General features: G+C 46.5%; 1 protein-coding gene across 19 annotated transcripts in view; it reads left to right on the top strand.

The window, feature by feature from the left end:
* Nucleotides 1-7,634: 7,634 nt before the first annotated feature.
* Nucleotides 7,635-17,413, top strand: part of LOC111170424 (low affinity immunoglobulin gamma Fc region receptor II) — a 47,703-nt gene continuing 37,924 nt past the window's right edge. For 5 of the 19 annotated variants that reach the window (XM_089912253.1, XM_089912217.1, XM_089912172.1 and 2 more), the window contains exons 1-3: nucleotides 7,691-7,805; nucleotides 11,221-11,312; nucleotides 14,624-14,699. Coding sequence is in view for 5 of the 19 variants with exons in the window: in XM_089912144.1 (XP_089768270.1) it covers nucleotides 7,701-7,805; nucleotides 14,624-14,699 (181 nt within the window). In the remaining 14 variants the exon portion in view is untranslated. Of the gene's footprint in view, nucleotides 7,806-11,220; nucleotides 11,313-14,623; nucleotides 14,700-17,413 lie in introns of all 19 variants that reach the window. The other 14 variants (XR_016393344.1, XR_016393345.1, XR_016393346.1 and 11 more) reach the window with 8 other exon arrangements.

Genomic DNA, 17,413 nt, shown 5'->3' with positions numbered 1-17,413 from the left:
CGTTAATTTTACAGTGATAGGTAAAATGCAAATTTTTAAAAGAAGGACAGATGGTCTTGGCCTATTTTAGGCTGGAGTGTTTGTCTCCACGCTTGCTTTTTCTTTTCTCCCTCATCCTTTTCTTTACTCCCTCCCTTCTTCTATTCCCTAGTGTTGAAATGACAGCCACAGCACAAGGTTCTGAGATTACAGAGTTCATCAGTTATCATTCCCCGGGATTTATAGCTTCTTAAGGGGAGACTACCAGATGAGCCTCTGAAGTGCTTTAGGGATTATGACAGTACTTCTGAAATTCTGTGTATGCACGAAGAAGCCAGTGGCTAATTCTGTCTGGGGGAGGAGTCCACGTGGAAGACAGAACACTTTAATTGGATCACAGAAGATAATTATGTGTTCAGCAGGAAGGCTTTTGAGGGAAATAGTCGTTTCAGGCAAAAGGAACCGCATCAGCAGAGACTTGGAGTGAAATAGGCTGGCATGTTTACAGAGCTGGGTATAGCTCCACAGGGTTCGTGAGTACGACAGAGGAGAAGCACAGGCTCTTAAAGGGTTATGAGGACTGTGTTTCAGGTGAGTGTGGGATGGAATTCCAACTCCACTGTTTATTTAACCTGTTGAGGTCTCAGTTTCCATATCTCTAAACTTGGGCTAACAAAAATGGTACTAACCCCAAGGAGTTGTTGTGAGGTTTCAATGAAATAATGCATATAGAGTTGTTGGTTCCACATCTGGAACCATACCGGTTGATGACTATTAGAAGTGCAACACAGGAGGTTGAGGCCTTCTCTCTTTTTCTGACTTACGTTGTGACACTCCCATCCCCTGTACTCCTTCAGGAGCTTGTGCTTCTCCTTTGTAGTCCTCATCACATTTGTGGACTATAAGTTCTTTGAGGGTAGGGAATCTGTTCCTCTTGTTCATCATTGTATCCGCAGCATATTGCACAGTGCCTGGAATAGACTAGTCATTCAATTAATATTTATTGGGTGATCATAAAGGACTTTGTATGTCACGGTGAACAACTTGTATGTTCTGGAACTGCTATCATAGTAGTTTTTACGAAATGTAAAACTGATCATCAAGGTTTTAAGCTGGGGAATGACACAGTCCAAGAAACAGGTTGGAGGGGAGAAAGATTGAAGGTGGAGGGAAAATTTGGGAAGTTATTTTAACAGTTTAGCTGAAAGATAGGAGATTCTCTGATAAAAAAGTGAAAATGCAATGGAAGCATCCAGGAGAGATGTTAAGAAAGTAGAACGGACGGGATTTGGCTGAGTGATTGGCAATGAGGAATGATGGAGAAGGAGGGACTAGGTGATGCTCAACTTTCTAATTTGGGTGATCAGGAGGATGGTGACACATTTCCTGGACATAAGAAATAGAGGAAGAGGAGCAGGCTTTGGGAGAGGGAGATAATGATCTCAGCTTTTGACACTGAGTTGGAGGTTGGTGGTGATTTTAGGTGGAGATGCCAAGTAGGCAGTTGGACTTATGGCTCTGGAACTCAGAAGGATCTGGACAGAAGAAGATTTAGGAGGCACCAACATGGTTGATGTTTTAAACTTTTTTTTTTTTTTTTGTGGTACGCGGGCCTCTCACTGTTGTGGCGTCTCCCCTTGCGGAGCACAGACTCCAGACGCGCAGGCTCAGCGGCCATGGCTCACGGGCCCAGCCGCTCCGCGGCATGTGGGATCTTCCCGGACCGGGGCACGAACCCGTGTCCCCTGCATCGGCAGGCGGACTCTCCACCACTGTGCCACCAGGGAAGCCCTGTTTTAAACTTTTGATAAAAGCTTTAGGCCCTCTCCCAAGAAAAAAACGCACACATACACATCATTTTCCCTATAATCTAAGAAGCTGCCTGTGAAGCCCATCCAAAGATCCTAGGTTAAGATGAAGTATAAATATCACCTCTCTGATTATAAGAGTATTGAGTGAGAAAAAAGGGGAACAGTGAGGCAAAGGAAGGGGAAATGAGGGGAGAGGTGGGGAGGGGGAGAGGAGAGGACCAACGACAGAAACTTGACACTCAGCAACTTTGACAGGGTGTGTAAAGGAAGAATAGCTGACAAAGGAGATTGGGTAAGAGGGGCTAAAGAAGTGAGGAGAACAGGACAGCCCAGGGAGGACAGCTCTTCAAGGAGGGAGAAGTTAACAGTATAAAATGCTGTAGAAAAGTTCAAGAAAGAGTTCTTTCGATGTGGCGATCTGGGAACAATTCATGACCTTTGCCTGAGCAATGTCAGGGGCTGGGGTTGGGGGCCAGGAACTTGATAACTTTTGGTTGAAGACTGAGTAGAAATGAAATAGTGTTTTAATGAGTTACTACTCCTTTTAAGAATCTCTGTTATGCTTTCATAACAGAGAAAGCATAACAGAGGGGATCCACTCCTTTCCCCCTTCTTATCAGCACCTCAGTGTCCCTGGGGGAAACCCCCACTGTGAGTAGTCCATAGAAAGTGGTAATTGCTTCTTACTACAGAAGCCAAAGGAGTCAGATCTCCCCTTCCGTCACCTTGGGCCCGTGTTATGGGCTAAATTTTGTCTCCCCTAAATTTATATGTTGAAGTCCTAATCCCCAGTACCTCAGAATGAGGCCATATTCTGAGATAGGGACTTTAAAGTTAAAATGAGGTCATTATGGTGGACCCTAACCCAGTATGACTGGTACAGTTATAACAAGAGGGGATTAGGACACAGACATGCACAGAAGGAAGACCATGTGAAGACACAAGAAGATGGCTATTGTGGACTTCCCTGGTGGTGCAGTGGTTAAAAATCCGCCTGCCAATGCAGGGGACACGGGTTCGGGCCCTGGTCGGGGAAGATCCCACATGCCTCGGAGCAACTGAGCCCGTGCACCACAACTACTGAGCCCATGTGCCACAACTACTGAAACCCATGTGCTTAGAGCCTGTGCTCTGCAACAAGAGAAGCCACCACAATAAGAAGCCTGCGTACTGCAACAAAGAGTAGCCCCTGCTCGCTGCAACTAGAGAAAGCCCACGTGCAGCAACGAAGACCCAATGCAGCCAAAAAAAAAAAGAAAAAAAAAAAAAGAAGATGGCTATCAGGACTTCCCTGGTGGTCCACTGGTTAAGAATCCATCTTGCAATGCAAGGGACACCAGTTCAATCCTTGGTCAGGGAACTAAGATCCCACATGCTGCAGGGCAACTAAGCCAGCGTGCCACAACTAGAGAGCCTGAGTGCCGCAACTACAGAGCCCATGTACTCTGGAGCCCGTGCGCTGCAGCGAAAGATCTTGTGTGCCGCAACTAAGACCCAATGAAGCCAAAAAATAAATAAATAAATATTTTTTAAAAAGATGGCTATCTATAAGCCAAGGAGAGAGGCCACAGGAAAATAAAACCCTGACAACACCTTGATCTCTGACTTCTAGCACCCAGAACTGTGGGAAAATAAATTTCTGTGGTTTAAGCTCCCCAGTCTGTGGTACTTTGTTATGGCAGCCTGAGTTGACTAATACAGAAAGCCAAAGAGCAGGCATGTGATCTAGGCTTGGCCAGTTTGTCTTTTCTGGGATGTTGAATTCTGAATAGTTGAGACTTATTCACTCATAAGCAAGATTCACTTAGAAGAGAGGGAGATGGTTGGGTCCCATTCACCACAACAGTGGGATAGGCTGATCTACCTCCAGCTTCCCCCACCACGATAAATTCCTTTCTTTAAACTGAATATATCCAGAATCTGATACAGTTGCTTATTATCAAGAGCCCTGAGTGATACAGTAAGAAAGGAGAATTAGAAGATGGTACTTATGAACTTCCCTGTTGGCACAGCGGCTAAGAATCCACCTGCCAATGCAGGGGACCCAGATTCGAGCCCTGGTCCACGAAGATCTCACATTCCGCAGAGCAATTAAGCCCATGCGCCACAACTACTGAAGCCTGCGTGCCTACAGCCTGTGCTCAGCTACAAGAGAAGCCACCGCAATGAGAAGCCTGCACACCGCAATGAAGAGTAGCCCTGCTCGCCGCAACTAGAGAAAGCCTGCGTGCAGCAATGAAAACCCAACACAGCCAAAAATAAATAAATTAAAAAAAAAGAAGAAGATGGTAACTAGAGGGGGTCAAGGAAAAAAAGGGAGACTTTGTTTTGTTTTAAGTAAAGATTTGAACTTGTTTACGGGTCTTTGGGAAGAAGTCAGCAGAGTGGGAGAAGTTGGATGCGTGATAAGGAAGGAATACCTGATGAAGCAAGTGCAGATCCTAAAGACATGAGAATAGAACATGGGTGGAGAGTTGGCTCTGAACTGGGTATGGAACACCTCTCTCTCTGAGCTAAAAGCAGGAGGTGAGAAAGATGCACATGCAAATCTATTTTCAGATATTGAATAACAACGTTAAAGTAGTTTGTATCTGCTAGCCTTGATTTTCTTGGGTAAGGAGTCGGTCATCTGTTGAGAAAGAGGGGGTGAAGGTGATGATAGTAGGGGGCTTAAGGATACCAGAGAAGGTTTAGAATGACCATTACAGTGAATAGGAGAAGGAGCTGACAGTTTACATGTAAAAGGATTGCCAAGCAATGCCACGGGCCCAGCAGAGGTTGAAGTTTATGGATTTGTAGCTAGGCCAATCCTCAGTGTTGGTAACTTTTCTTCAGTAGTATTCAGGCCAACGACTGTCTGACTAGCTTGCCGAGAGCAGTCCTGAGCAGGAATGCAGGTAGATTATGCCACCTGTAGAACCTCCAAAGCGGTGCAATTGGATTGCGGAAATACTAGAATGAAGGCAGGTAGAAGTTCAGTGAAGTCATCCAAGACACAGAGTCAGGAGAGGGAGTGTATGAGGCAGGCTGGCCTGGTCGTCTTTGGCGTAGCCCAGGACGAGAATTCCAGCTATCAACTGCTGTGTAACAAACCATCCCAAAATTTAAAATAATAATCATTATGGTGTAAATTAACTATTTTATTGTTCTCATGGATTATATGGGTCAGGAATTCAGACAGGGCATGGTAGGGATGGCTTATAGCTGCTCCACTATATCTGGGGCCTCCCCTGGGAAGAAGCAAACAGCTAGGGGCTAGTATCATCTGTAGGCTTTTTCATAAAAAAATGGGGGAAAACTGAGAAAGATAAAGGCGCTCGGAAAGTAAAAAATACTAAGAAAGTACCCAGGTTCACAGACACTGAATCTCAAACATAGATGGAAAATGCACACAGAATAAGACACACGCACAGAGGTCTGGAAACAGATGTGAATATAGAAACACATAAAAGCAGTCAAGATGAGAGAACAACTCCAAAAATAGGAAGAGACAGACACAAGGGAAGAAAACTACAAGGAAATGAAATCGATTTTGTGGTGTAACCTTAAACCACTGCCTGTAGTTTAGCAGCGGCCACTGAACTAATATAGCTTATTGACGTGGAAGAGCTTTACAGAAATTGATGTTATATGCAAATGCCCTACCTTGTTATCTCACATCAGAACACACTTAGACTCCTCCCAAACTTGCAGAATTTTAAGTTGGTGATGTGTTATGGTAAAGATACTGGTTGAGGGGGAAGGAAATCCAGGTTTTGGTTTCAGTCTGACAGAGTCCAGCTGTCGAGCCACTTCTCTTTCCTAAAGTTCTGTTTCCTCATCTGTAAGTGAGGTAATTGAGCTAGAGTATGTCTAGTTCTTTCCATTTTAATATTCTATCATTTTGAATGCTGGCTTCCACTTGTAATTTCTAGGCATTGCAGAAAGTGAGGCAGGAAAGTCAGGGCCGAACCCAAGGACAGCCTCCTCATGTATACGCATTAGGGAGAAGGCAAAGACCCTTCCTTGTTTTGCACTTAATGAGGCCATGATGCATGGAGGAATGACTTCTAAAGCAGGAACATTGTAGCATCTGAATGAGAAACTCTCACCATGAAAATCGAGGAGCATGCGCAAAAAAAATGCACAGGTTGCCTCATGACCCTGTAGGAGCTTCCACCTGTGGGGCTCCCTCGACTAGTATGGAAAAATTTAAGGGAAAACAACTCTTAGAGTGCATGTACGGTGGCTTCAGGAGACAAGTGCACAGGACCAGGAGCTGATGCAACCTGGTGCATCCAGGCCACACTTCAACCCTCCCCTCAATGAATATTCCACCGTTAATCAAAAAGACCCCCACCCATTCAAAAACCTAAAAATAAGATTAAAAAGGAGATCAAAAATTCCGCGGGGCTGGCCTCACTTGGGAGGACGCCCACACTCTTCTTTTCTGAGTGTGTAAAACTTTCGCTTCTGCCCTAAATAAACTGCTTCTTTGTTCTCCTTGCTACTCAGTCTCTGTGTGTTTTTCTTTGTGTTACGTGTTCCTTGCCCACATTCTTTTGGATGAGCTGAACAAGATCCTGGACTTCTTGATAAAGCTTTTTCGGTATCAAAAGTAGTAAACTTTGTCTTTTGAAAATCCTAATGAAGGCCACTGGGCTATTTTTGAGAGCCCAAGGAATTTTCTAACAGAGCTAGCAAATTAATAGCTCTAAGATTTAAAAGTTAATTATAAAAATTGAACTCATGCTTTCTCTTCCATGCAAACCAGATAAACCTACTAGAAAAATAAAAGTGACACTGAAAAGAAACCTTAATTTTGAAAGGGAAATGGAAATACTGTTTTGTTTTGGTTTTTCATTAGTGCTATTCCTTCATCAGTGGGAATGTGAGCAGAGCTCAGAACCATTCCTAGAGATTCAGTCCTTGTTCCTCTCACCTATATTTTGTGTTGGTGCTTTAAACAATTTTTTTGGAAAATACACACATTATCTATAATATATTCTTTCTCTTTCTATATTCTTCTAATTCAGAAGTAAATAAAGTAAAAGTGACAGTGATACCTCTCTCCCCCAATTTCACTCCCCTCTTCAAGGATAACCACTGAGAAATTTGTTGTCCTTCCAGAACTTTCCCTGTACATTCATATTCATGTAAACACACATCTACCCTTACATATTTATATTTTGTTCATTTTTGTTGTTATTGTTTACATATTACATGACATAATTATTCTGCAACTTGCTTTCTTACAATTCCACATACACATAGGCACACAAATGCACACACCACTCAATATTTTCCCTTTTTTTTTTTTTTGGCCGTGCAGCTTGTGGGATCTTAGTTCCTAGACCAGGGATTGAACCCGGGCCCCGGCAGTGAAAGCTTGGAGTCCTAACCACTGTGAGACAGGCTGGGACTTGGGACATTTTGCTGCAGTGCTGCAAGGCTTGCACCAGGACACACCTCTCCTCAAGCAACAAAATACAAAGAAACTGTATGGGACTGAAAATAACTGTGCAGGCACAGTTGGCACAAATTCTGGACCCAAAAGATACAAAGAGACCAAAAAACCCAACTGCAACTTTTGAAGAGCTTGGAGCAAAAACAGGGTGTCCTGAGCAAAAGCAGGGTACTGAGCATGCTCCCTGCACACAACCCCACCTAAGAGGTGGGCAAAACACCTAAGCCACCCCTCTGTTCCGACCCCCTGGACACACCCCTACCCTTACCCCACATAAGGAACAAGCTTGCCTCCTCCCTCAGGGAGTGACCAAGCAAGGGAACTTGTTGTTTGTTCCCGCTACCCGCTGCTGCAGGAGGGGCCCCAATAAAGCCTTGCCTGAATTTCTTGTCTGGTCTCTAGTCAATTTCTATTGATTGGGAAAGGTCAAGAACCCTGGTTGGTAACATATTTTGTGGCACGCAATGAGGGGGGGGAGAGGATCTGGGCCCCTCCAGGACCACGAACACAGCTTCCCCGTGGGTGACAAGCGGCCACCTGAACCTCTTGTTTCAGCGTCACCGCATTTGGTAAGTCTAACTTCCTGGTCCCTGGGGGCCTCAGTACCCTCATTCAAGCAACGCTTTCCCCCTCCTCTTTGTTCTTTTTCCCCCTCCCATTTTCCCTTTTCCCTCTCCTGATCTCTCTCTACTTCTCTCTCTGTCCTCTCCTCTCTCTGTCCTCTCTGACTTCTGTCATCTCCTTCTGAGAGAGTGGACATAGGACAGCTACAGTGTCACTCCTCTCAGCTTGTGAGACCATGCTCCCTCTGACCAGCAACGGGGGACAAGCAGAGATGGGAGAGGCTCGCCTCATACCATGCAGACCTTGGTCCAGCGGCCTCTCCCTGACCAGAGATCTATGAGCCTGATAGAGGTTGAAACCTCATCTCATGTAGTGGTTGGAAGTCCGATTGTCCCAATATTCTCCCCTTTATTTTCCTGCCGCCAAGAGAAGTCTATATACTGGGGTACGTGTGGGTGAGAGTCCCACCTGTGGGTCGGGGACCCACAGACTGATCTCGGAGGGACATCGGTGAGTGGTCCTGAAGAGACATCTTAGTTCCCTGCCCAGGAATTGAATCTGAGTAGCCTGGATGAAAACCAGGAATCCTAACTGCTAGGCCACCAGGGGCCAGAGGTTAGAAGTGAAGTGGCCCTGGTTCTTTCCCCAATTTGAAAGCAAGAATGTTTCAAGGAGGCAAAAACTGTTAAAACAGGTACAAAGTTTATTATTAAAGACACAGCACAAGGAATGGGAGAGCACACAGAGAAGCAGTTTGTTTATCTAAGACAGAAGCAAGGCAGAAATACACGCCCAGAGAGAAAGGGTATGGGCGTCCTCTCTAAGGAGGAGCGCAGTAAAGAGGTGATTTAAATCCCTTGTATAGGACAGTTCTTCTGGGTCTCCGTTTACCTTTGGCCAATTATCTCGTTTCTTTTTTCACAACTGACTGGTCCCAGGACCCTCCCCAACATGCGTGCCCAACTTTTTGCTAAGATGGATCCCACCCCAGAGGCGTGTGGGTGCATGTCCACACTTATTATGGGGTGGTGCCCCCTCCATTTTTGACCCCCAAGGAGCCTTCCTGCACATGTGCAGACAGGGAGGTTTTTCTTGACCTCAGGAGTGGGCACCTTATCTCTTTACTTCAGCAGAGCTCAGCTCTGCCACTGGCTTTGTCCTTGGAGTGTCTGGGTGAGAATAAAGCTTCAGTTTTACTCCACGTGACAAACACCAGCTGTCCGGCCCAGGTGCCCATCCATCTCGTACAAGACAACGTACAAATTGTATGCATGGGTGAGAGTCCCACCTGTGGGTTGCAGTCCTGCAGACGACGTACAACTGGCTGGTTTCTGGGCTTGATCACCCCAGTGGGCGGTGGGCAGTGTACAGGGTGCTGCCTCCTTCACTGGCCCTTTCTGGAAGCGCACGGGTTGGTGCCTGAAGAGACACCAGCAGGGGGCAGGTTGAAAAGGCAATCTCTCTTTCTGTCTCTTTCTCTTTTTCAGTCTTTTCTGTCCCTCCTCCCTTTACCTCTCCCTTGGTCTTCACACCTGCACCCCCGTCCCCTTAATCTTGAAAACTTCTTGTTTGTGTCTTTTAAGTTTTTTCTTTTTAAAAATTTTTTTATTTATTTATTCATTTATTTACTGGCTGCGTTGGGTCTTCGTTGCTGCACGCGGGCTTCCTCTAGTTGCGGCGAGCAGGGGCTACTCTTCGTTGTGGTGCGTGGGCTTCTCACTGCGGTGGCTTCTCTTGTTGCGGAGGGCAGGCTCTAGGCGCACGGGCTTCAGTAGTTGTGGCATGCAGGCTCAGTAGTTGTGGCTCGCGGCTCCAGAGCGCAGGCTCAGTAGTTGTGGTGCATGGGCTTATTTGCTCCGTGGCATGTGGGATCTTCCGGACCAAGGCTCGAACCCGGGTCCCCTGCATTGGCAGGTGGATTCTTAACCGCTGCACCAGCAGGGAAGTCTGAGCTGGTTATTTCTGAATGGAAAGAATAAGGGACAAAATATGGGTACAGAAAGTTATAGGAGGTTTGCGGAAGGGGAACATTGAGAAAAGAATTTTGTATGTAGTCAGAGTCTTCTAAGGTTGCATTAAATCTAATTAGGTAAATGGATTTTACTGAGAGTAGGCTGATACAGGACTGGATTTGGTTTTTCTCTCTCATAAGAGAACAAAGTTTTCCTGGAATACTTTTGATATCAGATTGTGTGAGTTTCTCTGCCTTTAAGTGATCTGTGTTTACTTTTGATATCGTTTTCCCCACATAAGCTCAAGGAATAATGGTTTCACAGCGACCTGTGATTCTTTCTGACCAGGTGTTTTAAAAGTTTTTCAAGTTTTTGACAGACTTCCCAAATATCAAATTCTAATTGAAATTCTCTTGACTTCCAGTTAACTTTGGGGTGCTTCAGGGGACCCCTGGAACATCCCAAAGAGAGATCCTAAACGAACTGGGTTAATCTGTAAGGAGAGGTTTGGCAGGTTCTCAGAGAACCCTGACAAGTTTAGGGATGAATTTATCACGCTGGGGTTGACATTCTCTCTCACCTGGCAGGACATCACAGATGTTCTGGCCCACTGTTGCACCCTGGATGAAAAGGAGCGTATACTGAGAAAGGCCAGGGAACACGCAGATGGCCTGCTGGCCACCAATCCACGCCACCAAATTTATCGGGTGGGGATGCAATCCCAGAACATGACCCACGCTGGGACTATGAAGAATGTGTAGGCCAGGCTAGGATGAGACATTATATTACTTGTCTGTCAGAAGGAATGAAAAGGTGTATGGTGAAGCCTGTAAATTATGATAAGGTCCGAGAGGAAAAAGATGAAGACCCGGCAGTCTTCCTGAGCTGGGTGACAGAGGCATTCAGGAAGTACACCAATACAGACCCTAAGACCGCAGAAGGGAGGACATTATTGGCCATGCATATTATCACCCAGGCTACTCCTGATATCCGGAGAAAATGCAAAAGCTTGAGGCTGGGCCCCAAACCCCGTTGTCAACCTTGGTAGAGCAGGCCTTCATGGTCTATAACAACTGAGGCTTAATGGAGGTGGCCAATAAGGATAAGAGGCTAATAAAACGCAGCCTTTGGCTGCTCTGATTCACCCACCACCTCGAGGGGACCTGGAGGGCTGAGAAGGCTGGACAGACCACCAAGAAGCTGCCTGGCCCAAACCAGTGTGACTTTTATCAGAAGGGGGGCACTGGAAAGGGGGAACGTCCTGAGCACCCTCCTGTGGGATGCCCGAGCGGCAACCCCAGCAGGTCCCAGCTCCTTGCGAATCTCTCGGATGAGAGATGCCGGCACGCTGACTGATAAGGCCTGAGTGCCTGCCAGCCTCCAGATCCCACTCGATCCATCCTCGTTACTCCAGCGGAGCCTCGGGTCACCCTTGATGTGGCAGGTAGGAGAAATGAATTTCTTGTAGGCACTGGAGGCACCTGCTCTGTTCTGACTTGGCCAGCCTGCCCCCTCTCCAACCGGGACTGTGCTGTGACAGGAGTTGATGGACAGCCAAAGGTGAGGTGATTTACGTCTCCCCTTGCCTGCAGAATCAGGTCCATTATTATTACTCACTCCTTTTTGTATATGCCAGAATGCCCTGTCCCTCTCCTGGGGAGAGATTTGTTATGTAAGTTAGGAGCTACTATATTCTTAGGACAGGGTGAAGCCCAAGGACGTAAATAATTCAAACAGAGAATGTGTCTATTAGTAGCCCCAGATGACCCACCTGTTGGTCATCAAAATATTCCCCAAGACATCCCCCAAGGAATTAGAGAATGGGTAGATCCTACAGTTTGGTATATCTCGGGGCCAGGAAGGGCAAAATGTGTTCCCCCTATAAAAATAAGGTTAAACCTGGGGAAAATACCCCTGGAAGAGACAATATCCTTGTCCTTTAAAGCCTGAGGCCCTGAGGGGAATCCAACCGCTGCTCAGCAGGTTCCTAAAACACGGACTCATTAGGCCCTGCCAATCCCCTTGCAGCACCCTGATCCTCCCTGTTCAGAAGCCTAACGGGGAGTATTGGTTTGTGCAAGAATTATGAGCAGTGAATGAGGCAGTCACCTCTATTCACCCACTGGTGCCAAATCCATATACCCCCCTCATCCAAGTGCCAGGGAGCGCTCAGTATTTCTCTGTTTTGGACCTCAAAGATGCATTTTTCTGTATTCTCCTACATCCAGACTCTCAATACCTTCTTGCCTTTGAATGGAGGGACCCTGACACCCTGGAGGCTACCCAGTATACCCGGATAGTGCTTCTGCAGGGTTTTCGGGACAGCCCCCATCTTTTTGGAAATGCGTTAGCAAGGGAACTGAGGGAACTGAGCCTTGAGAACGGGACTCTCCTACAATATGTTGATGATTTATTCATAAGTAGTGAGACCAAACAAGATTCAGATCAAAATACTGTTAGGGTCCTAAATTTTCTGTCAAAAAGGGGATGTAAAGTGTCTCCAAACAAGGCTCAGATCTCACAGCAACAGGTTCAATGTTTAGGATGTTTTGACCCTAGGGGCACGAGCCCTGGCCATAGATCAAAAAACAACAGTTAGTGCTTTACCATCTCCAACCACAAAGAGGCAACTCCGAGGCTTCTTGGGATGGCTGGTTTCTGTCGTATCTGGGTTCCAAATTATGGCCTTAGAGCAAAACCCCTATATGAGGCTCTAAAGGGAGGAGAAAGGGAACCCCTTCCATGGAATAGGGACCACCAGTAGGCCTTTGAGATTCTAAAGACTGAGGTGAGTAGAGCACCTGCACTGGGGCTTCCAAATTTGGACAAGCCCTTCACCCTATATGTTCGTGAGAAGTCAGGGATAGCACTAGGAGTCCTGACCGAAAAGCTGGGACCGGATCAGAGACCAGTGGCTTACTTTTCAAAACAACTGGACTCAGTGGGGCTGGGATGGCCAAGCTGCCTTAGGGCAGTAGCAGCCACAGCCCTGTTGGTTAATGACGCTTCCAAGCTCACTCTGGGACAACACTTAGATGTGTTAAGCCCTCATCAGGTACAATCTGTGCTGGAAGTCAAAGGACATCATTGGTTGACTGGAGGAAGGTTAACAAGATATCAGGCCCTTGTAACAGACGCCCCCGACATTACCTTAAAGGGGTGCCAAACCCTGAATCCAGCAACTCTGCTTCCAGCAGTCGAGAGTGGAGACTTGCAGCATCAGTGTATGGAGACCGTAGAACAGACTTACTCCAGCAGGCCTGATCTTCTAGATGAGCCTCTTGACAGCCCTGAGGTCAGATGGTTTACTGATGGGAGCAGTTTTGTAGAAATGGGAACCCGATAGGCAAGGTATGCCATAGCTAGTCTAGATGAAGTCATAGAAGCCAAGGCCCTGTCACCCCAGCCATCAGCCCAGAAGGCTGAACTAATTGCATTAATGAGAGCTTTGCAATTAGGGAAGGATAAGAAATTAAATATTTTTATTGACTCTAAATATGGGTTACACATGCTACATGCTCATGCTGCCATTTGGAAAGAAAGAGGAATGTTAACTGCTAAAATTTCCCCATAAAACTTAAAGATTTGATTCTGGCTCTTTTAGAAGCAGTGCAGCTTCTGACCTAGGTAGCAGTAGTCCGCTGTAGGGGCCATCAGAGGGATGGATCTTTTGTGAACCAAGGGAACAGCAAAGCTGATCAAATAGCAAAACAGGCAGCTCGACTGCAGGAACCTGAACAAGTTATGGCTCTACTGACTGGCCCTCCTGAACTCCCTAGCCTTCTCCAGTATTCCCCTCAGGAACAAGAAAATGCTGAGAAATGGGGCTATGAGAAGGGAAGCACAGGCTTGTATAAAAAGGAGGCTAAGGTTCTAATCCCTGAGGCCCAACAATGGAAACTCACTAAGAGCTTACATGATGCCACCCACTATGGGAGGATGCGCTATGGGACTTGATGCAAAAGGCTTTTTCAGGGACGGGGCTTAAAAGAACAGAAAAACAAGTAATGCTTGCCTGTGATTTATGTGCCCGTAATAACCCACAGACCCATCCAATTCCCCTTTCGTTACTCAAGCCAATCCACACCGAGGGACATATCCAGGGGAAGACTGGCAGTTAGATTTCACCCAAATGCCCCCACGATCAGGATATAAATACCTTCTTGTGTTTATTGATACTTTCACAGGATGGGTTGAAGCCTTCCCCACCCGATCTGAAAAGGCTATGGAAGTCTGTAAGTCCCTTTTAAAGGAAATAATTCCTCGGTTTGGACTTCCAAAGTCCTTCCAGAGCGATAACGGGCCCTCTTTTATAGCCAAAATCACCCAGGGACTCACAAAGGCCCTAGGGATAGGATCTATGAGCTACACACCTCTCGGCACCCCCAGTCTTCAGGGAAGGTAGAGAAAATGAACCATACTTTAAAGAAAACCTTAGCAAAGCTCTGCCAAAAAACTCATGAACCCTGGACCAACCCCGAGGAGTGGTCTGAGGCTTAGCCCATTTAAAATGACCGATGGGAGGCCTTTTCTTACTACTGACATTCTACTAGATGAGGAAGTGAACCAGGCCCTGAGATATATTCTTAATCTAGGACAAGTTCAGAAGGCAATCCAGGATTATGCCCACAAGGCACTGCCAGCTCCCACTGAAACTACAGAGGAAGGAACAGTTCCTTCACAAATAAACCCTGGGGACCAAGTTCTTCTTAACACCTGGAAAGAGGGGTCCCCTTGAAGACCAACTATCGCCAAAATGGAAGGGCCCCTATAAAGTAACTTTAACCACCCCCACTGCTGTCAGACTGCAAGAGATATCTAGTTGGGTACATTTGTCCAGACTAAAGCTTTTACCTGCGGAAACCCCTCAGGTCACAACAGAACAATACACCTGTGAGCCAGTGGAAGATCTGAGATACCTATTCAAAAGACAGGCACCATCAACAGGTAAGTAAAATGAGGTAGTGGGTTGGCTCCTATGTGAAGCCTTAATGAGACTTGGGACCTCTCTTGCTTCCTTGGCTTATGTGGTTCTTGACGACCGTCTGGACCTTGATTACCTTCTGGCCGAACAAGGCAGAGTGGCTTCATGATTTTGCCTCCCTTGTCTGGCCAGCAGTTAAGGAAGCCCAAAGTTAACCCTGGTTCCCTCCCTTACTAGGCCCTTTAATGACTGTCAATGTTCTTCTTCTTTTTAGCCCTTGTTTGTTTAACCTTTTGGTTAAGTTTGTGTCATTTAGCCTCCAACAGTTTGAAGTAAGGCTCATGATGGCTCAAGGAATTCAGCCCATTCCAGCGGAAAGTGGCCCAGGTCCCTATAGGTCCTTGGAACAGTCAGTGAGGGACTTCTACACCTCTAGGGTAGGCTAAGGGCTGTGGCCCCTGTCCAGCAGGAAGAAGTTTCAGAAGAAGACAACTCTGGCCCCTTACTCCTTAAGAATAAGGGTGTAGAATCTCTCAGGGGGGAATGAGACAGGCTGGGACCTGGGACCCTTTGCTGGGACCTGGGACCTTTGCTGCAGTGCTGCAATGCTTGCACCTGGACACACCTCTCGTCAAGCAACAAAATACAAAGAAACTGTATGGGATTAAAAATAACATGGGATTAAAAATAACTATGTGCATGCACAGTTGGGGCAAATTCTGGACCCAAAATGTACAAAGAGACCAAAAACTCCAACTGCCACTTTTGAAGAGCCTGGAGCAAAAACAGGGTACTGAGCACGCTCCTTGCACACAACACCACCTAGAAGGTGGGCGAAACACCTAAGCCACCCCCTTGGCCTGACCCCTGGACGCACCTCTACCCTCCCCCCATATAAGGAACAAGCTCGCCCCCACTTGGGCTTTGTCCTTGCTCCCTCCTGCTGCAACAGGGGCCCCAATTAAGCCTTGCCTGAATTTCTTGTCTGGCCTCTAATTTCTATTGATTGGGGAAGGCAAGAACCCTGGTTGCTAACAAATGGACGGCCAGGAAATTCCCTCACTTTTTTTTTTTTTTGGCTGCGTCCGGTCTTAGTTGCAGCACGTGGGCTTCTCTCTAGTTGTGGCATGCGGGTTTTCTCTCTCTAGTTGTGGCACGTGGGCTCCAGGGCACCTGGGCTCTGTAGTTTGCAGCACATGGGCTCTCTCATTGAGGCACGCGAGCTCAGTAGTTGTGGTGCACGGGCTTAGTCGCCCCACAGCATGTGGGATCTTAGTTCCCTGACCAGGGATCGAACCCACGTCCCCTGCATTGGAAGGAGGATTCTTTACCCCTGGACCACCGGGGAAGTCCCTCCCTCACATTTTTTAATTGAAGAAAACATACTAAAAAATATGTATTTTTGAGGAGTGTGTGGAAAGGAAGAGACAGTATTACTCCATGGACTTTCTTGTATCCTTAAGAGACTCATTATCAACACTAGAACAGGGCTTTCTCCTGTACAGACCTTGCCTACTTCTCCCTTTCTTCCGGGCTGACAGAACCTGATTTTGTTCAGATATATGGTGGCCATGAGCTTTAGAGAAGGCTAGACCTTTTCCTAGCCCCAGGAGGTGGTTTTTGGTTAGTCTAAGTCAGTGGTTCTCATATTTGAGCTGCATCAGAGTCATCTGGAGGACTTGTTAAAACACAAATAAGTGGGCCCCCCTGTCAGATTTTCTGATTCTGGTGGGGCCCCAGAATTAGCATTTCTAACAGATTATGACGTTAATACTGCTGGTCACACTTTGAGAATCAATTCCCTTGCCAGTGATTGACTTAGGACTGAACATGTAATACAGCTCTAGACAATGAACCCTCAGAGGCAATCTGCTTGGGGGGGATTCTGGGGCATACGAAGTAATAAATTCTCTGTCAGTCTTTGAAGATGGTGATGTTTAAGGATGTGATGCTGGGAGCTGCTGCAGCCATGTTGCTTACATGAGGGAAGTGGCTAACATGCTAATGATAGCAAGACAAAGAGAAAAATTTGGGTGACTGGTGACATTATTGAGTTATAGATTAACCAACCCTCGAACTGCCCTATCTTCAGACAACTTGATATGTGACATAGAAAAATATTTCTTCTTTAAGCCATCTGAGAGGAGTTTCCTGGTACTTGCTGCAGAAAGTCACCTAACTGATACATACACCTCTCTCAGTGCCCAGGGAGACTCCAGGTGATTTAGTTGCAGAGTGATTTACCTAAAGTCAGATTTTGGACATTTTTAGGTTTTTTCTAATTTTCATTATTTTCAATAGTGCTGCAAAGAACAACAGTTTTTCTTTTTCTTTTTTAAAAAAATATTTTGGCACTTTTCCAAAGGCCATTTTCCCAGAAGTGAAATTATGATGTCATAGGCATGCATATTTCTTAGCTTTTGATAGTATTTCCACATTTCTTTCCAAAACAATTGTTTTAGTTTACACTGCATTCAGAGAGGGACTTGCCTGGTGGTGCAGTGGTTAAGAATCTGTCTGCCAACGCAGGGGACACGGGTTCAAGCCCTGGTTCAGGAAGATCCCACATGCCGCGGAGCAACTAAGCCTGTGCGCCACAACTACTGAGCCTGCGCTCTAGAGCCCGCAAGCCACAACTACTGAAGTCCACGCACCTAGAGCCCGTGTTCCACAACAAGAGAAGCCACCGCAAAGAGAAGGCCACGCACCACTATGACGAGTAGCTCCTGTTCACCGC

The sequence above is a fragment of the Delphinapterus leucas genome, chromosome 1, assembly GCF_059928025.1.
Source record: "Delphinapterus leucas isolate spDelLeu-1000000601 "Yukka" chromosome 1, BTC_Dleu_Yukka2, whole genome shotgun sequence".
Lineage (NCBI taxonomy): Eukaryota > Metazoa > Chordata > Mammalia > Artiodactyla > Monodontidae > Delphinapterus > Delphinapterus leucas.
Note: the sequence above shows the minus strand (reverse complement) of the source record. Positions and strands in the feature narration are given on the sequence as shown.